The sequence below is a fragment of the Euprymna scolopes genome, chromosome 10, assembly GCF_053919585.1.
Source record: "Euprymna scolopes isolate OS-2025 chromosome 10, ASM5391958v1, whole genome shotgun sequence".
Lineage (NCBI taxonomy): Eukaryota > Metazoa > Mollusca > Cephalopoda > Sepiida > Sepiolidae > Euprymna > Euprymna scolopes.
In genome coordinates this window covers 95,659,763-95,685,399 of record NC_136491.1, presented here as the reverse complement: position 1 = coordinate 95,685,399, position 25,637 = coordinate 95,659,763, and the positions used below count along the sequence as shown (strand labels likewise).

The 25,637-nt window shown below is 35.5% G+C and overlaps 1 protein-coding gene across 5 annotated transcripts in view; it reads left to right on the top strand.

The window, feature by feature from the left end:
• Positions 1-11,794, top strand: part of LOC145286152 (uncharacterized) — a 484,368-nt gene extending 472,574 nt beyond the window's left edge. For 4 of the 5 annotated variants that reach the window (XM_080134898.1, XM_080134897.1, XM_080134895.1 and 1 more), the window contains 2 exons: positions 5,135-5,295; positions 11,672-11,794. In XM_080134898.1, coding sequence (XP_079991024.1) covers positions 5,135-5,295; positions 11,672-11,705 — 195 coding nt within the window. In that variant the 3' untranslated portion in view covers positions 11,706-11,794. The remainder of the gene's footprint in view (positions 1-5,134; positions 5,296-11,671) is intronic. The other variant, XM_080134896.1, reaches the window with a different exon arrangement.
• The last annotated feature ends 13,843 nt before the right edge of the window (positions 11,795-25,637 follow it).

The window sequence follows — 25,637 nt, the reverse complement described above, 5'->3', positions numbered from 1 at the left end:
CTTGCTGTGAATGTATTTCAGTTGTAGGGGCGGCGGAGGCAAATATTAACATAACAATAAAGTAGAGAAAAGTCTCCTGTGTGAAAGTGGCTGTATGGTAAAGAAAAGATCATTTCCAACTAGATTGTGTAGTCGGTTTTATACTCTGTCAAGGTAAGAAGGAGTGCTCTGAGTGGAATGCGTCGAATCCATCCATCATCACCGACCCTACTGATTAATCCCAATATGTCGATCTTACACCTTGTGCTTGTATCGGTGAAATGTGTGAAGAAAACGAGACAGAATGTTTTTAGTTCGTCAGACATGTTGGTAACGCTTTGTAACGGACCAGAGTATAATACCCTAATCCCGTTACAAAAGAATAATGAAACGACTGGAATTGAAGGAAACAAAGACTCAATTGATGGATAAGATAAACGTCGTTTATTTGCTGTTGAAAGAATGAACGTTTTAGTTATAACATGTGTTCATGTCCGCGCGTATGTAACCAATGTTCGTTGCACGACTGGTGTTGTAGCAAGAAAAGGAAATGTGTTTTCATCTCAAGTTCGGGTCACTATCGTTTGTTCGCGTGTGAGAAGAGAAATGAGTGTTGTAGTGGAAATTGAGAATGATAGTCCAGCGTGTAGACAAAAACGAGGATAGAGGTTAAGCTGTATGCAATGTTAGCAATCAACTACGCGGTGGTGTTCTCAGGGACCAGTAGTAGATAGAGAGAGAAAGAGTGGGAATGTGTACATACGGTCTGTTAGCTCGTGGTCCCACATAATAGTAAAGTAGTGTGAGGTACGCGTGTGAGCGTGCGCCTCCCTTTTGGGAGGCGGCTGGTTAGCCGAACCTCTCTGGTCGAGAGTTGGTCATAAAAAGATTAGAAACAGCTTGTCTCTTTGTTTTATACTCGTTTCCGGTGGTCATTTGCGCATGTGTATAATTCCTTAGAAAGCGGAAGTGATGTCGTCCATGTGTGCGTTCGTGTGCGCGTGTGTGAGTACATATGTGTGCGTTAGCGTGTGTGTCTATACACGTGAATGTGAGTGTATGTACGCGAACGTGAATGTGTGTACATGTGTGGACGTGGGCACGTATGTTTGTGTGCGCGTATGTATATGACATAGCTTGAAATGTGAATGTGTGTTTTTGTGTGAGACTTGAAAAAGGCTCGTACAGCTTCTTCAAACACCTTTGTTTCACTTCTAAAAATGTAGATCGATTTATAGACCATTTCTATCGTCACCATTACGAGGTTGGAACCAATGTCTGGAATGGCCAGAACATTGCGTGAGAGGACTTTTTCTTTTTTAAAGAAATCTTTTTTCACCCTTAAACAAAGCATATTGTCATTTGGACGTAAGGCACTATTATTTGGGATCATGTTTAACAGGGGACTGTGGGGAGTTGAGTAGTGAAGCGTCTGTTCACATTACATTTAAACTTTTGCATATCAGCATAGTAAGAGAAATAGGAAACAGAAAAGGAATTCCAATTTCAATTGAAGAAACTATTAGAGTAGAAGGGTTTTTGACATCTAGGGATCTCAACAGTGACAGGACGGAATTTTGCTGCTTTTTGGGTTAGTCAGAAGTATGTACATCGAAGGGACACAAGTGCTATAAGTTCATGTTGGGGTGGCACCCCTACAGATTCTGGCAATCGACTATTCCTGATATCACTTCCAGTAACCAGTTTCTGCTATCGAGTATTCTGGAGCTGAGACTCAGTGGGAGTGGGTCGTAACCTTACTTTGCCTTTCCAGTTGAGCTGAGTCACACTCAACCAATATACGTTTCTGTATTTAATTTCATTGTTTTCAAGCCTTTTCATACTTCTTTCAAGATTAAACCACAACGGTTCATTAAAGCACATTCTATTAAAGTAATTGCAAAACAGACACAGGGATGCAACATTGCCACGATGGGACAGAGGTTAGAGTTTGTCAGATAGTGTGGGACCTATTAGATTTTTGGACTTTAAGAGTTAGAGACTTGTGAAAGATAAAGATTGGAATTTGTCTGATCGTGCAGAAGCTATTACATTTGAGACTCTTTTGGACCCCGTCTAAGAGAAAGAGACTCGTGGCAGGTGTACAAATTCAAGAAAGAGGCTGAGCAAACTAAGTTTCTAAATATATCACAAAGGAATCACCAAAAGAACAAGTGAAACATGCATGGTCCCCCATGAGTGAATGACTCTGTTCCGTCAGCCTGCTTCCCACTTGACTACAACTTGGATGTCTTTAAGTCCAATGTTAACAAATTCCTAATGAACCGCCCTCTTAAGTAAACACTTCATTAAATCTCCACACTAACGTACTGTACTTACAATAACCCTTATCCCTGAGTAGCTTCCGGGCCTTGATAAGTGGTGAACACCATGTAAAAAAAAAAAAAAAAGATTAAGTTCAGCATTCCCCTCCCCATTTAGCCGAAAAAATCTCGAGGGGACATCAAATCCTGGTGAAAATGAACAAACGGTGAAGTTTTAGACCTTAACATATGTAAATTTGAGTTCTGCACCATGCAAACAAAAAGAAATGACAAAGTCCATCATTCCCCCCCCCCCCATTTAGCTCAAAAGTCCCCAAGAATTTAACTTTGAGTTAAACACCATGCAAAACTGTTAAATAGAAAGTTTTGGACAAATATGGTAGAATAATCCCAAAACTGGAGTGTTTTTATTAGCCCTAAAAGAGCCCCTGGGGCACACCCAAGAGTTATTGTGAAGTATAGACAAACAAAATTATATAGAAATTAGTTAATTACAACTTTCCCGAAAGTTTTATAAAAATCCAAGGCATCAATGTTTTTTAATAAGCACAAAAGTGTCAATTTTAGCCATTTTAACCCGAAAGGCACCCCTAGGGGGAAAACCGGAGTTTTCCTGGAAAATTCGTTCTGTTACTTTTTACTCATATCATGGTTAATGTTTGTGCAAAATTTCAGAAAATTCCAAGGCGTAGTTATTGAGAAAAGTGCGGACAAACAAATGGACAAATGGAGAAGGGTGAATTTACAGGTCCACCCTCCTTTTTTCGGGAGACCAATTAATATTCAACATAACTAAACAGACGAGTATAATAAATTAACCCAGGCCTGAATTTAGAAGATTTCGGGTTAGGGTTAGCTTTAACTTTTTACTTATAAATGTATATGAAAATTTCTTTTTAACCTGACAAGCTTTTTAAACATGTTTTATTACGATTACTACACTACTGTCACAATAACTTATTCTTAGTACCATCTGCTACATCCTGCCCTTTCTCTGTCCATATGTTTCACATACTCAGCCTCGGTCTCACATACTTTCACTTGCATTGGCCACAACCTTGAGCATCCATTCCTCACTTCTGACTACATACACCTTCAACGACGTCTTCTCAGCTCTAACACAATCTTTTACACTTATCAATCCTTTCCCACCGTCTTTCCTCTTCTGATACAACCTAGCTACGCTGCTTCTAATGTGGAATATACGAAACATTGCTTAAACGTTTCTTGTTTTGATATCCATAGCATGCAACTCCTTGTCAGACCATTCTAAAATTCCTCCACTGTACCTGAAAACACTGACTGTCCATGCATTCACCGCTATAACCCTTTCTCCCTTGTAGGGGTCGCGCGCGCACGGTGGAAAACGACGCGCACTAACCCTAAGGACGGTTGGCTATATTTTCGCTCCTTCGAGCCTCGGACCCCGCACAAGCATCCGTCTCTCTCCCTCTCTCTATTTGTGGAGTCTCTCCGAATTGGACGTTGGTATCTGGCCGTCTAGTGTTGTAATGCCCAATCGTGAATTCTTGGTAATTTCTGTCGTGATCGTCTCCTCGTCGGTGGCCGTTTCTCTCTCTATTCTGCGACGGCTGGAAAGTCAAGTTTGGTTATGCTGAAATCGAAGGCAGTCTTCACAAGTATAAATGGAAACAATCAACAACGATGAGGATAGTTTAGGCTGTTCATTTAGTGATTCGGTATACATTAAGGCTCGGCTCGTCCCTTATACGTTCATCAGGCTTGGAATGCAACCCCCACAGTGTATTCAAACAAAAACTCTAAGTCAGTCTTTGTTAGTTCTCTTCGTCTCAATTAGAAGAGGCTGGCGGCGTGCGTGGCTTCCCAACTGGTCTGTTCGACAGACTGTCCGATTCTCTTCTCCCGTCTATCTCCGCAGTGGTTTTATTAAACGTCATCCTCCCCTTCCTTCTGTAGTCGACCCAATCTCTCTATTCGACGGGTAATCATAATTCTTTCTCTCTCTCTCTCTCTCTCCTTCCCAACCGACCCCCTCTCGATTCAATTCCAAGAATCAGTTATCTCTCTAGGCAATTAACCAATTTGTTCCCTTAAAATTAGAATGACTAATTCAATTGTTTTCGGGTTCGGTCTTTCTCTATTATCACCTCCAACTTGTTGATTTAAGTGAATCATGTTACCATTACACTCGGATCGCCGACTTTACTTGTCGACCCTTCCCAGACCTCCCTGTGTTTTCCTCGCCAACCCGACATCTGGCTTATCTTTAGTCTGGCCCTTTTGAACTCCAATAATTTACTTGTCAACCGATGACAATTCGTTGGTTTCTCACGAGATGGGACTGAGACCTCTCGCCCAGCTCCACCCCACTCACCCTCAACCTAGGAAGCAAGGTTATCCGGTGTCGCCCGGCTTCGTTACACCGCTTTCATCAGGTTTCCTCCACAAAATTTCGACTTTGCAATTAGTATTACTCGTCTAAGATACTCCTTCCTGACTTTCTCTTTTATCTTCTCTGTTCATGATGCCTACACTTTCCAGCACTCCTAAATACTTTCACCTTGTTTCTTCTATTTCTTTCATAACTTCTCCATTTGGCAACACAATTCCATTCATTAACCCTTATCCTAGAGTGGTCTCATGATTTCGATATGTGGTGACCCCTTCGTAAAAAAAACAACAAAAAAAATTCTTACCAAAATATCACATTCTGCGACCCAGACCAAGCTCGGCACCTATCTTTTTCCCTTATGCCTTGTATCATAGATTTTGATAAACGTATTGTGAGATTTTCATTTCTATTTTCCCCATGTAGGATTTTTTTTTTTTACTTGATCACCTTTGTCAGTTCTAACTGTGCCATTGTTACCTAAATTTATATTTCTTTGTTTCTTTTCCAGGATATAGCTGCACATATGGAAACGGAAGTATCAGACAACCGCAAAACGTTAATGTCAGCAAGGCTCGAACTAGAAATGCTTCGTCTTGAGCAACGATTAACCAGACCATTTGAATTTTCATACTACGTTTGCTGGCCTGATGATTCCAAGTAAGTCATTTACTCACAAGCCACATTTCAATAAAACCTATGCACAGTATGATAAAAGTTCAGAATAGTTAACAGTTGAGAACTCGTAAACTAAAGATAAAAATAAGAAATTTTTTTTACAGTAAATGTAGTCGAACTAAATTCTCTACCGACCTGTATACTTTTAAAATGTGGAATTTTCTTTTTTCAGAATTTGATTCCATTAAGTTGACTTATTGACAGACAAAGAGAAAAAATGGTGGTTGAGATTTTCCAGTGGGTCACTTAACATCTGCTTTATTTTTGACACCCCACTTAACTCCCACTCCCATTTAGAGACCGACCTGTTTCTTTGTCAAAATAAAATCGCTGAACTTCAATTAACTTTATGTTGAAAAGATAGTTAAAATAAAACGACACATAATCACCAAAGTTATGCGATCACCTAAAAAAATTCTGCTGCCATGTTTTTTTTTTTTTAATTTTTTGTGTGTTGATAAGCAAGCTTAAGAAAATCAAATTCTGAAATAAAAAATCTCACGAACAGTTTCCACACTTTAAAAATATATGGGCTGGTGGGGAATTTAACGTTCTGATCCCCATCTGGCATCAATTGAAATGAATGGCTCTCGTCTTGGGGAGGCTCTATCTTTTGACAAGCTTCTGGGCTTGACCTTTACTCCTGATCTGAAATGGAACACATACATCAAATCCGTTGCCAAGGTCGCTGGAAAAATGATGCGATCCTTCTATCGATCCAGAAGATATCTCACTGCTGATGCAATTCTCTACCTATATAAGAGCCAGGTACTCCAAAAATGGAGTACTGCTGTCACATCTGGCCAGGAGTTGCTAGGAAGACCTTATACTGCCTGGACAAAGTTCAGAATAGGCTTCGTAGCCTAGTGGGGGATGCCCTTTTCTCTTTCCTGCAACTGCTTTCTCATAGAAGAGATGTTGCAAGCCTGTCTCTGTTTTATTGTTATTTTCATGGCAAGTGCTCGTCTGAGCTCCAATCTATGGTCCCTCCTCACCAAACATTCATGAGAAACACTCGCTTGGCTGTAAACATTATCAATAATTTCCCCCACTCTTTATCTGTGCCTAAACCTAAACGTAGATTTCTTGAACAAAGCTTCTTTCTAAGAACTGAACCTATGGAACTCTCTTCCGTTTACCTGCTTTCCAGCTGACTGCAATATGGCCGTCTTCAAGTCCAATGTAAACAAGTTCTTGATGAGCTGTTCCCCTTAATTAATCCAATTTACTAAATTTACACGTCTAACGATTACTATGATATTGCCCTTTTGACCACTGTATACTCTTTAACTCTTATCCTCGAGTGGCCTCTGGGCCTTGATAAGTGGTGATTCCTTTGTAATTACTTATTTTCTTGTTTGTTTTTTTGTTAACACGTTCTCGGCATTTAACTGTTTTGTACTTTACCTACATAATCTATTTCAAGATTTAAAAAAAGTGAATTAAAAAAAAATATATATATATCATTAAAACTTGGCAGTTCAGATAAGATTTATAATACAGAGAATCGGGTAATTTTTTTTTTTTTTAATGCATAAGCAAATGTTTAAAAACTACTAAAGGTATTAATATCAACACGAAATATTTAAAAATTAAAAGTAAAGTAAATTTAATCAAACCTTCAAATTATATAACAATGCTAAAAATATATATATATATATATATATATATATACCTCCTCCTGAGAAGGATGGGCCAAAGTCTTACATCTTCATATTGTATGACGTATTCCGGAAGTTATGCCATGAAAACGTTAATAACTCAAAAACTATTTATCTGAATCAGGTTGAAATTTTTTGCTTGGTGTTTACCGTTATCAAAACTCAGCGGATTCAGGCATCAAATTTGTAAAAATCGAAAATTAAAACACTGTCAAAATTTCGATCTTAATAAAACTTTTTACATACGGGGCTTAGTTGGCTAAAATATTGACCTCCTAAAAAAATAAATTAATAAAAATAATAATAATAATAAAAAATAAAAATAATAGCGAATATCTACAATCAACTAAAGTTTTGTGTTTTTGACCAAGATATCCCAAAACTTAATCAGTTCTGAACAAAGGGCCCATCCACCTAAATCGCAAAGTATTTTGTATTTATCCAGTATAAATCATCCACATGGAAAGTAAATACAGCTCGGTCATACTTAAATACGGTGCAGCCTAACTGTAAAAGGCATCATTTAAACCATAAACACAATTGATTAGTTTCCATAATTTACCTTGTTTGTTAGTAGCTTTTATGGGAAGGGTTTAAAAAACAGTCCAATCAAAATCCTTTACTAAAAGTAATGCTGTCTTGATTTCCAGTAAGCTACTAGCATTCGTTTAGTTTCTGGACATCTTTTGGAAATGGCTTGAAAATGTTTGGTAGAATTTGCAGGTAACAGTAGGCATTACTTGATGGAGATCACAAGGTCTATGTGTCTACCTTAATCCCAGATCTGCAGATGTGAAACGGAATGTTACCAGACGAGGAGAGATCATAAAGGCTACTAGTGATGAACGCCACCTCTTTCATGGATGTGAAACAATGGGCAAACAATTGAAGCCGAAGAGAAGCTTTTTTTTTTTTTTTTTTTTTTTTTTACAGAAATCACTCAAGAAAAGGCGTTAAGTCACTTGATCTAAGGAACTAAAATAAAAAAAATATATACTTTACGGTCAAAAACTTGCCACCGATAAGTATCAGGTGGAATAGATTCTGACCCAACAGCAATTCTTCCCCCTTTATCAGAAACCTCGCTCATGGAATGTGAGGACTAAAGGATAAAATAAGGGATGTGAGAGTTATGCAGCTGCCAAAAGTAAAACATCACAGGAAGAGATCAGACTGAAGTAGTGAATCAGAGGGGTAGAGAATTCTTTCTTTCTACTGATATGGAATCCTTCCTTCTAAAGTCCTCTCTCCTGTCTCAGAAACACCATGGGTTCAGTGAAGGGTGCCCAACCACCTTAGAACAGAAATGTAATGTTCAAAAGCTGCTTTACCCGGATCAGGTTAAAAAAAAACCCAACCAAATCATCTGCGGATGAGAGAAGAGGACTATGTGGTACATGATTACTAGGACTACGACGACAGAATATTCTTTTCATGGTTTTGATTCTCGGGTATATATGCGTTAATATGTTATACGTTTTTATATAGAGTGATGTGGTTCTCAATTGAGTATTTAACTGTGTCGGATACTCGAGAGTCAAAACAAAGATGAGAATATTCTGTTGTCCAAACTCTAATGTCAGCCCTTTACTACCCAACAAGTGCAGTGTGAAAAGCCTTGCAGATTTCGATGATCATGCATAGAACTTATGGTTTCGTTAATTCATTACATTAATTTAATAAAATTGTCTACAAATTTTATTATATAGATTCATTTCCTTCTAAATTACTTTACAGCAAATCCAAAAGTTTAAATGTTTCTATTTCACTGCAAATGACCATTAGTGATCTATGGACCATTACTTAGCAAAAATTGGTATAGACCCAGCAAGAATATCATTTTTATGAATATTGCAGAGTTATTGCAGATAATATACATGTGCACAAGTGGTAATGATGAAATAGATATAAAATCATAAATATATATTTTAAAACATTTGTTGCATGCTGGTCCGTTTTTTTTTTCTTTTTCTCAAAATACAAAATATATGTTTTAAAACATTTGTTGCATGCTGGTCCGTTTTTTTTTCTTTTTCTCAAAATACAAAATATATGTTTTAAAACAGCTGTGGAATGCTGGTCCGTTTTTTTTTTTTCTTTTTTCCAAAATTTGATTTTTGTGAAGTTTAATTAATTATGGTTTCTTTTGGTCATTACATTAATTTAATAAAATTGTTTACAAATTTTATTATGTAGATTCCTTTTCTTCTAAATTATTTTACGACAATTTTTAAAAATTGAATGATTCTATAACTTGTTTTGAATCTATTCATTTGATTGAGTTTTTCTTTTCTAACCATTATCTTTTAAAAAGCAATTCAATCAATTTGATTGTTTATAGTATATCATTTGTACAGAGTACCATATAAATTATGCAACAACAAAATTAATGAAGTTTGCAGAGTTATTGCAGATAATGTACCAGTGCGCAGGGGTAAGTCATTAAAATGTGCAGATGTGAAACTGGGAGTTGCCAGCTGAGGATAGATTAAAGACGAGTGATGAACTCCATCTCATTCATAGATGTAAACCAATTGTTCAACGACAGAAATCGAGAAGAAGCTTTCTCAGCCATGTTTAACCCCAAACAACATCTCAGGAAGAGATCAGGCTGCAGGTGTGGGCTAGAGGGCAAAAGAATGGTTTTCTTTTTACTAATATTTGAATCTTCTCTTCTGAAGCGCTCCCTTCTGGCTACAGAAGTACCGAGGGTCCAGTGAAGGATGTTTAACTGCCTAAGAACAGGTATGGGACTATCAAAAGCTGTTATGGCTAGATGAGATACAAAACTGATCCAACCATTTGTGAATATAAAGTGGGGATCAATACTGTCTTGTTTCTCCTCTGCTACCCAACAGATGCAGCTTGAAATATCTCGCAGAGTTCACTGATTAATAGAAAAAACTCTGCAAAAACGTGAAAAACTCATAATCACTTGCATGCAAAAACATGCAAAGAAAAATTAAAATGTGTATGCATGCATATGTTACTCAAATATGGAATCCAAATAAGTCTTCAAGTCTACTGGTTTTGACTTTTGAGACATATGCTAAAAGGAAAATGGAATTTGATGGAAAAATATGCCAAAAAAATAACTGCTTTGAATGAGATGATGCAAATTATGGTTTTGTAGATAACAATACATTAAAAAAAAAATGCTGGCACACTGTCATTGAAAAATGTCATTAACAATATCTATACTATATTGATTAGAAAATACAGCACTGACAAAACTGTAAATGCTACAGCTCCATTGATAAATGTTGCAACAATTCTATGAAATTTTGAGGTGAGTGTTGATAATTTGTATTTGAATTATTCAGATTACTATGCTCATCTTGAATATTTTTCTCACATTGTTTCAGATGTAACTTCTAATTTTCAAGTGCACCTCATTGAACTCTGGAAATTTGTATGAAATTTCAAACTGAACCTTTTATGTAATCCAAGTGAGAGTCTATTAAGATTCAATTCTTAGTACATTCTAGAGTTCAACAAGATGCACCTGATGAAGGTCAGAGATTATATCACTTGAAACATGTGAATAACATCCAAAATAAGAGCAGTAGTCTGAATAATACAAATTTTAGGAATTCCCAATCCCATGGAATAAAAAAAAGGCTCACGCAACACAAATAAGCAAATGCGTTCACTGAATTAGTGCAGCTTTTTAGGGATGTTGTAAGTGTAAAAGAGAAACAAAACAGAATTGAGATTTAAATATTTTTTATGTTGTAAAGGTGTATAACATTTTCTTTAATGCTTATTGGACATGTGTGGATGTACATCTAGCTATGTTGTTTCTAGCATACTGAAGTAGTTATGTTAGTATGTCATTTGATAAATTCACTGCATTCCTTGAGCATTTTGTTGTGTTTACACTCTGTCTGCTAAAAACTTGTTTCAGTTAATCACATCAAAAGTGTTCCGATTGGTTAATCAGCATTACTTTACATTTTTAATTCTGTATGGGTCATGTGACCAGATCTGCAGACATAGTTGTAGACAATGATTGTAAGTATCTCTGAGTTCACTGAATTAGTGCAGGTTCTTAGGGATGTTGTAAGTGTGAACGAGAAACAATGTACTCCAAGTGAGTGTTTACTACGAGGATGTTTAACTGCTTAGGAACAAGAATGGGACATTCAACAGTTGCTATGGCCAGATGTAGCTACAAAACCGATCCAACCATTGTTAATGTAGAGGAGAGACAACACTGCCTTATTTCACCTCTACTATCCAACAAATGCAGCTCGAAATATCTCGCAGTGTTCACTGATAACAGAAAAAAAACTCTGCACAGAAGTAAGAAACTCATTACCACTTGCTTCAAAAATGAATTCAATACATTCGATACAAACTCTCCGTTCTGGCCACAAAAGCACTGTGAGTCCAGTAGAGGATGCTTAGCTAATAAGACACCACTTATAAAGGTTAAAGACCATTTGAGGATATGGAGTTAAAGAGATGGATAGATTGTAAGTTGAAATTGGGGGAAAAATATTACGAGAGGACTGCGTTACTGATAAGGATGTTTTATGGCAAGTATTTGTTGACATCAGATTTGATGACGACCATGTTGTAGACCAGTCAAGCTATTAGATATTTTAAAGCGTTAAATGTTAGAAATATATAAAAATGTTTGATGCCTAATATTTTGTTTGAATCATATTTTTCCTTTCTTTTTTTTTTTTCAGATCGCAGAAGAAACCCAACAAAAAGAAAAAATAGAACGACCTGTTATTTGTTATTCAATCAAGTAAAATGGTCAAAAATGAAACCAACCCTTCATTTATGAAATACATATTTTTTTATATAAGCTTTCTGTGGTGTTTTTCTTTATTACAACTGTGAAGTGGGTAGTCTTGTGACACGGTCCCTGGCCTTGGTAGAACCATTTTTAGAGACGATAACTTCTTTGAGTATTGCCAGGAATCATACCAACAATTAATATAAATTGGGCATAAAAGCTGTGTTTCAGTAAGGAATAGAATGAAACATGTATAAGAGTATGTGTATGAAAATGCAAATAAATGAAGTATTAAAAGTATAGAAGGGTCACCAGTTAGCAAGTGCTAACTAACACATAAATAGAGTTTTTTACACGACGACTTGAGAAAAACGAAATTTTATAACAAAATATTTTTATACAAGAGATGAAAATATAATAGTTTTTTTTTTTTACTTTCATTTATGCAAACATGTCTGGTGAATAAAGTTGGGTTAGTAGTTACTTAGTCAATATGTTTATAGTGTGAATATGCATTTGTATTTAATATACATATGTGAGTATTTGGTAATGTGGCATTGTTTGTGCATGTGCGTTGGTTTACCTTGTTTTTGTTAGTATATGTGAGTGAGTAATAATTCTTTTCTCTTTGCTAGTGTGTAAGCATGTGTGCACGAGATGAATAAGGCTTTTATGCGAGTATTTGGAAGCGTGGCATTGTGTATGTGCGTTGGTTTACCTTAATCTTGTTGATATGTGTAAAGATGTTCACGAGTTGGTGAAGGCTCGTACAATTATTTCTCGCATGTCATTTAATAATTTTTTTTTTCCAGGCTGCTCCAAGTAACGTTACTATTTTCGGTGAGGGTCAATTTTTTTTTTACCTGAAAAAAATGTTGGCGTATTTCAGAATTTTATGTACATGATTTTGTTTGCTTCTGTCCATCTTAAAGGTAGTCCATCTTCAAGAAAAATGCCATTCGGCACTATAGTGGACTTAATATAGGGTTTTATCTTGTGTTTCACAAAAAAGATCCAAGTTGAAAACTTTAGTGAATGAAAATTATCGACCCGTCTGTCTTCTCTCGCTCTTCACAAAAATCTTTGAACGATTCATTTCATCGAGCAATAGCCAACCACCAAGTTAATTAATACTAACCTTCTTTCAGACTATCAATATAGATTTAGACAAGTACGTTCTATTATATATTTTATTTATTTATTTGCAGACTGTTACCCTCAACTTCATAGTTGTTGCTGTTTTGCCACATTTCGGCCAACTCATCCTCTGGCCTTCTTCAGGTGATTAACTGCGACGGGATAGGAATGCTGAGTTTCTTAACTGCATCCTCAGTAATTACTGCCTTCCATAGTTGTTGTTGTTGGCCAACTAATCTTCGGGCCTGCATTGGGTAGGATTGAAACCGTTATCTTCAGACAATGCTCACCTGGAACCGTAGAGATTCACCGCCTCTATCCATTGCTCCACGGGCCCCGAAGGGCGATCAAGGTTGGATTTTTGGGTCTTATAAATCCAAGTTTTCATTCTTATCTGGTCTCCTATCATCAGGTCCATACCGAATGGAATTAAATATTATTTTCTTTTTGGATTCCTGTGAAACGTTGTTAAACAACAACTATGAAGATCAGGATAACAGTTCGCAAATAAATAAGTAAAATATATACGTTCTACTATATCCTGTCAGTCATCTCTGAACGCATATACCATACACTGAAGGTAGGGTGGTAGTGCTCTATATAGCCAAAACCTTTGACAAGGTCTGGCATAAAAGTCTTCTCATTAAAATTAATTAGTGTGGTATTACTGAGCAAATAAACATAATCAGATCCTTTCTAAAAGATCTAGGTTGTCCTTGATAGACGTACATCCAAACCACATGCCATGAAAACGGGTGTACTTGATCCTTAGTTCTTTATGGTTCTTAATTTTCATAAACACTCTGTCTGAGATTGAACCCGAGATGGATATAAATGCTGATGACACGACACTCTATTTTCGACATGTGGGTAAAATGAACGTGCACACATCTTAGGCAATGGCCGAATCCTTTAAAATATGACCTCCACTCTGTAGTTGAATGGGATGATAAATGAATGATAACATTTAATGCTAATAAGACAAAACTCCTTTCCTTCAACAATTATAAGAAATCTTTTCACCTCCCCCCCCCCCGGATAACATGACTGATAGCAACCTACTAGAGAGTCCATTCAAACTCCTCAGTCTAAGATTCACAGGTAAACATGAAATGGAACAAAAACTTAGAAGACATTGCCAAGATTGCTGCAAGGAATGTGGGCTCCCTCTATCATGCTAGAAAACTTCTCACATCTGCCAGTATCCTTTATCTGTAAAAACCCATTATTTGTGCATGTATGGAGCATTTTTATTATATCTGGGATGGTGTACCAATCATTAATCTTTTCTTCTTAGACAGAATTCAAAAAAGAATCTCTGATCTCTAATCCCATACTGTCTAGCACGCCCCTGAACCTGTTCTATTTCTGCAATGTTACAACCCTGTGTGTATTACACAAGTACTTCAGTGTGTAACAAAGCATGGATGCACGTATGGTAGCTGTATGCAAATAACCAAGCTTGTGCAAGGTGACCTCACGGTGAGGAAGGAAAGAAAAAGATCATAAAAGGGAGAACGTGAGCGCAGACTGATGACCATGTTAGAGAAGAGGAGAGATAAACATGTTACATGCGTGGGCCGAGACTGATAGGAAAAAAGCATCCTAAACATGGTCGGACAAAGACAGAGTAGTAATTGTTTGACACGGCAGAGTCTTGTTAAGCATATTAGAGTACGAGAAGACATTTGAACAAGAGACAAAGCATCATTCTGGAAAGTACCTGTAAATAAATGTCAGTTATTTCAACTGAAAAAAAAAGGAGTTGAGTTTTTTTTTTCTTGTCTTTGTTACATTGCAACGGTGTCTATATGTTAACACGTGTGTAATGTTACAAATGAAATGTGTTCCAATAAGCTTGCTGCTCTGGGGGGGCCTCCTCTTGACTGTACTGACATGCAGAAATTTAAATGTAATGTGAACAAACATCTTGCTGTCCAACTACCCACTTATGATGCCACTATGAGTAGAAACCTAATCCACAGTAGCCCGTTATGTCTCAGCGACAATGTGCCTTATTTGAATAAAAGTAAAAAAAATAATAATAAAGAAATGTTTGTCTTATTATCAAATTACGCTGTTTTTACATAATCTGATTTTTTTATTTAAAGGAAAATCTAGTTTTATCTGTAATGTTCTTTGAATCATATTAAGGCGATTCAATGTGTTAGCTTTTTAAATAAAACCTATATGAACAGTTTAACTTACATTTCAATGCCATTTTTGCACGTTTTTTTTTTTTTTTTACCCAAAGAGTAATGGCATTTTGCTCAATGATTAGGGTGGTTTAATTTAATAATTATTTCTTCCATTATGATTCATTTTCATTTCCAACAAGATACAAGGGGCGTTCAATAAGTAATGCCCCTGACTCATTTCCAGTTGTCTAATCTAGTTGAAAATTTTACACGCAAAAGGATACTACATTTACAAGACCTTATTATGCTTCAATTTTGGGGAAATTAAGAGAAACTATTGAAATTAAGAGGCAGGGCAATATCAGCAAAGGTATCCTTCTCCTGCAAGACAACACAAGTATGAAATGGAGCCTATTGAGTGCCGTGCAGTGATCCATTTTTTGTATTTGAAAAGATGCACACCACAGGAGACTTTCGAAGAAATGAAAAAAATGGATGGTAATGATGCCTCATCATATGACCTTGTAAAACGCTCGATGAGGCATATAACAGTCAACTTGAGGCTGCTATTTTAGTAGATCGATGTATGACTATTCGCCAGATAGTTCAGGATTAGTACAGAGTCTGTAGAAACTACCACTAATAACCATTTGTACATGCATAAAGTGTCTGACATGAATTCTCAGCTCACTGGAACCTTTTTGGAAGCGGGATCGCATTGAGTGCTTGACAACGAATTTGGAGATGTGTCAAGAATATGAGTTCAATTTTTTCTAAAGACTCATTACACAGGATGAAACATGGATCATGCACTATGATTCAGATAGAAAAGCGTCATCGATGCATTGGAAGTACTTGGATTCACTACATTCAAAGAAGGCAAAGATGCAGCTCTCTGCTGGCAAGGTTATACTCAAAGCATTCAAAAATACTACAATTAGAGGAGCCTATTATGCTTTACTTTTGAGGAAATTAAAAGAAACTATTAAAATCTGGACGCAAGATCAGCAAATGTATCCTCCTCTTGCAACGCGCATGTTGCCAGATCAGAAGCATGAATGTGTGGCAATGAAATCTTCCTCTATTCCTCCTATTCTGGTTACCTTGCATACTCTGACTTTCACATCTTCCCAGCCATGAAGTTGTTTTTGAAAGGAAAGCGTTTGATGATGCTGCCTTGATTTCCAATGTCACGTTGTGGTTGGAGGATAAATTGAACCCGAGATGGATATATTTGCTGATGACACGACACTCTATTCTCGACCTGTGGGTAAAACGAACATGCACACATCCTAGACAATGGTTGAATCTTTTAAAAAATGACCTCTGCTCTGTAGTTGAATAGGGACAAACGGATGGTAACATTTTAATGCTACTTAGGTGTTCTGCAAAAACGGCCTTGAAAGCTGCATTCAACGATCGGAGAAATGCAGAACTCTGCGTTGTTCCTATGTAGAGAAAAGACTAACAACTGAGCCAAGTTTTGTTGCTCTACTGCTATGAAAAATGGATCCAGGGTAACATTCAATTCGTGGATATTTTTCACTTGTTTGAAGCCTGAATTTTTAGTAATGCATTGTGAAATATGACTTTTGCAACAATGCAACTCAAGAAGGCAACTTTTCTAATTTCAACGGTAAAGATTTACCAAAATAAATTTGGTTATTTCTATGTTTTGCAATTACATGTCCACATAAAAAGGTTTTAGATATAATGTAACTCAAATTTTGGTTTGGGATAGGTACTATAAACCTTTTAATAAGGAAGATGAAAAAAACATGTATACTTTTTTGCATAAGTACAAACTCAGTCATAATGCTTCTCAAATAGCCACCAATATCAACAGAGCATGGCCTGTGGATGTCACCTCACTTGATGTTAAAAGTACCTTCGCTAGGTGGATGACATGTTGAATACTAGCAGTGGTTTTAAACGTGCCATCACCCTTGTGTTAGTTGGGGAAGATTTAGGATGTTACTGCTGATCCTTACACCTAGGCACTTTCGTTCAGGCCTCAAGATCTTTTTAGTCTGTGTTGGCCCTGCCATTCTTTCATGGCAGTGAGACATGAGCTCCAAACACGTCTGATTTTACAATGGTTTCTGTATAATGACATGATAACGGCCCAAAATAATTGGATAGTACAAGAGTTGTTCCAAAAGTAAAGCCTCCTATTTTTTTTACATAAAAAGTCGAAGAGCTATGAAAACGGGAGTTGTACGATTTTGTGCTCCAGAATTTATTTTTCCACATAGTCACCACCATTCATTCTAAATGCACTTTTACCAGGAATTCAATGACGAATTTTTTTTTTGTTTTTTAGAGTCAATTTCATCAATGTCAACATCTGCATCAGAGTGATGGAACTTTCAAGTCATTAATGCATAAGCTCAGTCATCGTACCAATCCAATTTAAAATCCATTTTAATCCATTCGGGTGGAATAAAAAATATACGAGGCATTACTTTTGGAACAGCCCTCATATGGAGATGTTTTCAAGAATTCTGTAGTGCATTCTAAACAATACACATTTGAAAGGGTTAAATGTGTAAGGCACTTGATGTTAGTATTTTAACAAAACTTCTTTGCAAAGGTACATTACTGATTCCTCCCCCCCCATAATTTAAACTATACGTAACTGACAGAACATTATAAAGGTTTTAATAAATTCTGAACATTCTAAAATAATAATTCATATAACTTTAGTCATGTAATCTATATTTTTACATAATTTTTAGGATAAAAATATTTCCGATTTTCATTTTTAAAAAATTTTTTTAAAGTATTTTGGTGAATGTTGGAATTATTAATGGTTCAATTAATAATTACACAATGGCAAAAAAAAAAAAACAGCAAGAAAATAAAAGAAAACAAAACAGAACATATATGAACAATAATATAAATATACAGTAGTTTTCTCCCACCATGTGCATAATCACGTTAGATCACCGAAGTTAAGCAACATTAAGCTTGGTCAATATCAGATGGGTGACCAATTTGGGAATACCAGACCCTGTATGTAGGAGGACATCGACACAGCAAAAACCTAAAGTCTTCATCTCCCCCTAGCAAGGATATTCATGCCACTGAGGATAGCATGTGAATTTTTATATTCCCTAGATACTTCCTTCTTCAGAGGAAGCCAATTCAAGAAAGTACCTTACTTCAGGTGCATTCCTCTACCTATATAAAAGTCAAAGGTGTCCCAAAATGGGGTAACTGCCACATCCGGGAAGGTGCCACACAATTTCACACACACTTAGCGTCAATATTTGTAAGACAGTAAGACATTCATAGTAAGAACTCGTATTGCTACCACAATAAAAAAAGACTTTCCTTTCTCTCTCCATGTGCCCAGCATTGGGAAGATTTCCATGGAAAAAGCTCCTTTGCAAAGGCTTCCTACCAGTAGAACACATTATCACAGGACTACTTCCTGGTTGATTAAAAATTAATAGTCTTCAAATGTAAACAAATGTAAACAAATTCTTATTGCCGACCTCCCAATAAATCAAACACAGTTCATATTATTGATCTATGTTAATGTTTTTCATCTTTCTAGTGGCAATGATTCCTGTTTTCTTAATCCTAATCATCCAGTGGCTTTTAGATTTGATGAGTGGTGAACCCAATAGTGTGGCACAAGGCGATTAGAGGTGTTCTTTTTGTGTAGTCTTTGATCAAACTTTATCCACTGAAACCTTGTTATATCAAATCTGTGTTGTCTTAATAATAAGGCCGAGGAATAAGAACTTGTTCTTAAAATAACTAAGGTTATTTAGTACCAAAAAGCCAAAGGTCAAATCAAATGTGATTTGACAGCGAGTAATAGTAGCTGCCAGTGACGGGCTGAGATGTGGGATCAGTGAATAAGTTGTTTGTTCTTTCTTTTATATTTTTTTTAATCTTTCTTTTTGTTTTATTGCGACAAAAAAAAGCAGTCTATTAGTGATGGTCACTTAAATTAGACACGCTTGCCAGAAGCCAATGTTTTGAGTTTTATTGTTTTTTAAAATGCAGTGAGAAAATAAATATTTTTATAAAAGATGTCTTGCTCGCTTTTTATCAAGAGTTCAATTTTAAGCTACAGTTCTTCCTCGTCTTGAAGTAAAGATCATTAATTCTCTGCAGAGAATTAATGATCTTTACTTCTCTGCAGAGAATTAATGATGAATGCCTAATGCAACTGTTTATTATCCGTTCAGATAGGCAGCAGATTACATGCTCTTGAGGATCCAAATACAATGTGAGATGAAGACAATGGACAACTGCTACTCTGAATGATAGTTACACAATAGCAAAAACCAGCAAGAAAATAAAAGAAAACAAACTAAGAACATATATGAATAACAATATAAATATACTGTAGTTTTCTCTCACACTGTGTATAATCACATTTAGACACCGATTCTTGTTAGATCACCGATGTTAAGCAACATTAAGCTTGGTCAGTACCAGATGGGTGACTAATTTGGGAATACCAGACCCTGTATGTAGGAAGACATCGACACAGCAAAAACTTAAAGTCTTCATCTCTCCCTAACAAGGATATTCATGCCACTGGGGATCGCTTGTGAATTTTATATTCCCTAGATACATCCTCCTTCAGAAGAAGCCAATTCAACCTGTTGGCTCTTATGTGCATAAGGACTTTTACCATTGACAAATCTATTGATTAATGTACAAAACTGTAGCATTACCTTGTCAGAATATGTAATAGTAGCATTCAGCTAGGTAAAGTCTTCATCAGAAGCTACCGTCAAGTGGTCACATATTCAGCCCAATCAAGACAGTAGATGCATTTGCAATCGACATTAGACAATGTGTAAATCACCCTATAAGTGATTGTATTGGGGACTTACCCATTCTCTCATAATGGACTCTTCTAACCATTATATAAACGACAAGGCTAATACTCTCGTGAGGAAATATCGCAATCCAACGCAAGTTTACAGACTGTCTAACTCGACAGGTGGTCAATACTGACAACCTTTCTTTGTATTCACTTTCTTGCACAATATATTCTTTCTATCTAAACCTGTTGTTCACATCTTTCAGTGACTTAGTTCACAATACATTGTAGTCTACATTGTTCTGTAGAGAACCTGCTGTTGATTTTATAAAACTATTTTTATATATTGATTGGAATTAAAGTTTAAAATGCAAAAGTCAAGTACCATGGTTCAACTGTGCTCTAGACAGAAACGTTCATTTCGAACGCGTCCCTGTTATATCAAAGAACCTACTGTTGATTTTATATGCCTGGTCTAACTGCTTGTGCTGTGATAATGGCTTGAATTTAACTTTAAAATGAAAAAGTCATGTGTCATTGTGAAACTGTGCTTTAAGCAGAAACATTCATTTCAAACGCGCCCCTGTCATATCAAAGAAACTACTGTTGATTTTATATGTCGGGCCTTTCGGCTTGTGTGGTAATAAAACTTCTCAAAAGGATCGGATAACAGGTCGGGGGTGGCTAAGAACCCCGAAATCAGCAATGAAGGCAGCAATCATCACCGAGGGCCACCTAAATGCATTTGAATGTATTTTGCGATGTATATTCTGTTTATAATCAATTAAGATCTAATATATCCCCCCACAGGTATCCCCAGCAGGGGGAGGTGAAAGAGATCCTAATCAGGAAAGATTCTTCAACAACGAATGGAAATGCTCAACCACACACGAAAGAATGCATTTGTGAGAAGTTGTGCAAAAACCAGCGAGGCTTAAGAATTCACCAAAGCTGGATGAAATGCCTGGAGGGAGAGAGGCAGAAGCAATGTGCAGGTGCAAGACCTCGTAAAACAACAGAGGAGGAGGGTCAGGAGTCACATCACAGTGTCAAGACACTCCAAGCTTTTCTCCTCCTTTAGGCATGGAGTCAAGAAAAAGAATCAAATGGCCGCCTGTCAACAACAAGGAGGCTTGCGAGTTATTGTAACTGACCGGGCAAGGAAATGTTCAAAATCAGTTGAAATACATGACCACAATTATAACCAGCGTCGCACTCGAAAGTTTTCGTTATGTATTTTAACTTTAGTTATTTAAAACTCCATCCCATATTTATGATAGTGTTGTTAAAGTTTAACTTTAAGTTAAAGTGTTAAATATTTTTTACAAAATTAATTTGGTTAGATTAAACGACCCAATAAATGAATCACCATTTTATTTATTTTATTATATTTAACCATTATACACCATTATTTTTATTTTATTATATTTAATTATTAATTAATTAATTAATTATTTTTTTTTTTGAAAACACGTTTCCTGAAGAAAAGGGAGGAATTATAAATTCTGCAAATAGAACAGTAGCACAAATCTTTACAAGTTGGCGATAACAGGTCGAGAGTGGCTGTCCGAGCTGATCTGGTGAGTAAGAACTTCGAAATCAGCAATGAAGACAGCAATCATCACTGAGAACCTCCTAAACGCACTCAAATATATTTTGCAATGCACTTGTGATGTTAGGCTGTATAAGGTGTTAACTTCGATCAAAATCGCCTGTTCCTTCTTTCATCAGACTTTTTTGATTATCGATGCTTATTGAAGACATTCCGATACAAAACCTATCAAAGAACACCGCCAGGTATATAAAGTACCTTTGTGTGAAATTTCATAAAAATTGGCCCAGCCATTTCGAGTCCATAGGGAACGAATTCACACACACACACACGCACACACACACACACACACACACACACACACACACACACACACACACACACACACACAGGCAATGTTCCTTTTATATAATAGTATAGATAAGTGGTCACACACACAGTTCTTACCATTTATCAATATTCATACTCCCATAGTGCTCCTCATTTTTTGGCTGGAAATTATTTCCGTTTCATTAATCCTTATTTGGGGCAAGGTCTTTTTAGCCTGTATTAGCTTTTGCCATCTTTGAAGGCAGTGAGATGTCAACCTTAAAAACTTGATTTTACAAGGGCATAATAACCATGCCATGATCAGAAAAGAGGGTATTCATAGGATTTTAGATGTTGTATGTGTTCGATATCTCAGGTGGTTTGGTCATGTGTGCCACTGCCTGCATCTACTCAATAATACTGATTAGTGGTGACTTGCGTTTCTACTAGTGTTAGATCAATCAATCAGAATCAGAATCGAAAAAATCGGAAATTTTGGGGGTATCGGAATCAGTATTGGCATCAGAAAAATTTGTGCCTGTTTTCCGATGCCAACAACAACAATTCTTTTAATTGGCTTTTTTATTTGATTTTCTTTTTAAAGAAAAATATTCTACTGCTGATAGTTAATATCTGTTGATTTTCGACTAAAATCGATAGATCACCCCTCACAAGTGTATCCTTACGTTTAAGAAAATATCTGCACATTTAACATGTGTTTTTACGGTAATCGTGAAAAATAACAACTTTATAGTTCAATATGTAGAGATCTAGAAAGAATCGAAATCAGAATCGGTAATTGTATCGGAATCGGAAATTTAATATGGAATCGGTAATTGTATTGAAATCGGTAAAAATACTGGAATCGTCCCATCCCTTGTTTCTACTGTGTTTAAAAGAATGACAACAGACTGATATATAAAAATATAACAATATATCTTTGTTGTCAATGACAGTTATGGATAGTTGGATGTTAGGAACGAGATGCACACATTGGAATTCGACATGGGTTGATTTTTCTCGGGCTAAAATTACCTACCAACAACGATATCCTTTTCGGTTGTTATTATATAACCATTTGTGACCACCTGAAACGCCCCTTTTGGGATGGTATTGTTACTGTAACCACACACCAAGGGCGTTTTATCCGGCTATTGTCGTTTTACTGGATTGAACTGACTTTGATTACACCTGTGTAATCTTTTGCCGAAAATGAAATTCCAAAAATCATACTTTTAACTTTTTTTCTGACAATTGATCAAGTTTGTCGCTTCTTCATGCAGGTGCTTGACAGATTTATAATCCTTATTCAAATGGCCTTTTGATACATTTGATAATTATTTTATTGTTATTGAAGGTGCGCGCTTTTGCCAAAATGATTTCAAGGTATACACGGCTTAGGTTTTAAACAAAATCTTCATAATTCATATTAAAATAACTTTTTGGTACATCTGATAATTATTTTGTTTTCGCAGGTGGACATGGCTCAGATATCCAACAGTGACTCCAATAGTAAAAAAACAAAAACAAAATAAAAAAAGAACATATATATATACAGTAACAATATACACATATTTTTACAGGCGACTGGGAACCACCTGAGAATTTAATATTCCTTTGACACTTCCTCCTTCACAGGAAACTGGTTCAATCCACATAGGGTAAATTCGACACAACAAGCAAATTTTGTATTATTTAGATTCTTTAGTAAGTACTTTTGAAAGTAACCTCCAACCTTCTTCAGGTATATCTTGTCAAACTTGAAAATGTGTTTAGAGTACTTGAAAAAATCAATTGTAAAAATGATATTCTCCCGAAGATTGAAGGTTCAAATCTCAGTGTGGGTGACCGAGAAAATACAATTGTGAATTACTTAGGACTTCTACCCAGTCATGGCTGACGGAACAAGAGCATACTACCTTCGTGAAGTAAATAAAGGGTTCCGTTCGAAATTCCATCCAAATCCCCGAGTTTGACACAAACATTTCCGAGTTCGACAAGATACACCTGGAGAAGGTAAAAGGTTACACTGACCGAAAAGTTGTGAAAATGACACTCAAGATGAGAACAGCAGTCTGATGAATCCAGATAATACAATTAACCAATCCTCATCTAAAACAAATTCAGAAACATAGATATTTTGTATTAAAAAGTCAAAAACAGTTCAACCTACTGACAATGTGTCTTTATTGCAACCCTAAGAATCTACACACAAAGAATAATTTTATTGACAACACTTTCAGAGCTTGGAACAAATTTATACAACATGCTGCAGAAATGTTTCAAAGTGCTCAGGAAAAACATAAGAAAACCTCATCAGGCTGAGGTGATCAACATGACACCTACTTACCTCCCTTGGTTTTTTTTTTATCAACTTATCACCTCTCGACAACCAGAGGGAGATCTGTAAGGTTTAATTTGGGGGAACTTGAGTTTATATTTTTTTTTTTTACTTTTTTTTAATTATTATTGTTATTATTATTTAAAAGATAAAAAGAGAATAATATTTCTGTGGAGTTTTAAGAATAAGTTTTTTTTTTTTTTAATCTTTAAAATTTCTTTTTTTTTTTGCTGAATAAAACATTTCAAGATTTAAAAAAGTTAACAAATCTACTTGGAGACTCTTTCTATGTTTAATAGTATCATTATTATTATTGTTATCATTACCATTATTGTCATTATTGGTTTAAAATTGTCATTATCGCATTTATTATTAAGACCACTGCCAGTTTTTTTCTTTTTTTTTTTTTTGTTGTGAATGATAGAGATAGAGATAAAAAGGTTATGAGAATCTCACCAGTCATCCCTCCCCCCACCCCAAATTCCCCCCATTATCAGCCATGACCTAACCAGAGGTCACACACTTAATAGTAATAATAATAATAATAATAGACTATAACAAATATATTAACAAATTTATCAACAACAAGGTTGCTGGAAATACTTGCCTAAGATAGAAGTCTCAATAAAGAACATTGGAGATTTTTTTAAAAAAATTTTTGGGATTCTCTATTTTGTAAAATTCATTAAAAAAATGAGACGCTCGAACATTACAACTAATTATTCTCTAAGTAAGAAAATTTAATAGACAAAGAAGTGATATATATATATATATATATATATATATATATATATATATATATATATATATATATATATATATATATATATATATGTATGTATGTATGTATATACATATGTATTCTTTTTTCTATTAAATTATTTTCCATTTGGGAGGGAGGTAAAGGATATGAACGAGTAAAACCAGTCCAGTTTTTTTCTTCCGTTTTTTAAAATTTTTTTCCAAAATTTTATAGAAAAAACACACACACACATGCGCAGAAAAAAGATAAACTGGTTTTACCAGCAATAATAATAATAATAATAATAATAATAATAATAATAATAATAATAATAATAATAATAATAATAATAATAATAATAAAAATTTAAGTTGAAATCAAATTTTGAGGACAGGGAGGATTTTCGAGATAAAATCTTTTAAAACATGGATAAAAAAAAAATCATTTATCAATTTCTTATTCTTTGGATTCTAGCTAATTCATATTCCAGCCTTTTTGTTAATTTTTTTTTCTAATAAGAAATTATACTATTTTAAGATTTACTGAGTTAATTACTTTTTGATTAGTATCGTATCCGCTATACTCTGGCAGAGGATATCTGGGTATTAAAGGTACCATATAGGGATATCATTGTTCTGTTGAGGTAATATCACAATCTGTGCTTTATAATCATTCTGCAGTCATCCCGGACAGCGAAAGAGACAAATATCGCGTTCACTCAAATGAGGTCATTCACACTTGGACAAACTGGACACTTTTCATTCGGGGAACGGACAAGACGTCAATTCATCCGAATTAGTTAGCAAAATGGTAGTATAGTTAACAGGCGAGAAATCGAAAATGAACAAAATATACAACAAACAAAATAACTTTCACCAAATGATAGAAGATTTAATTTTCTG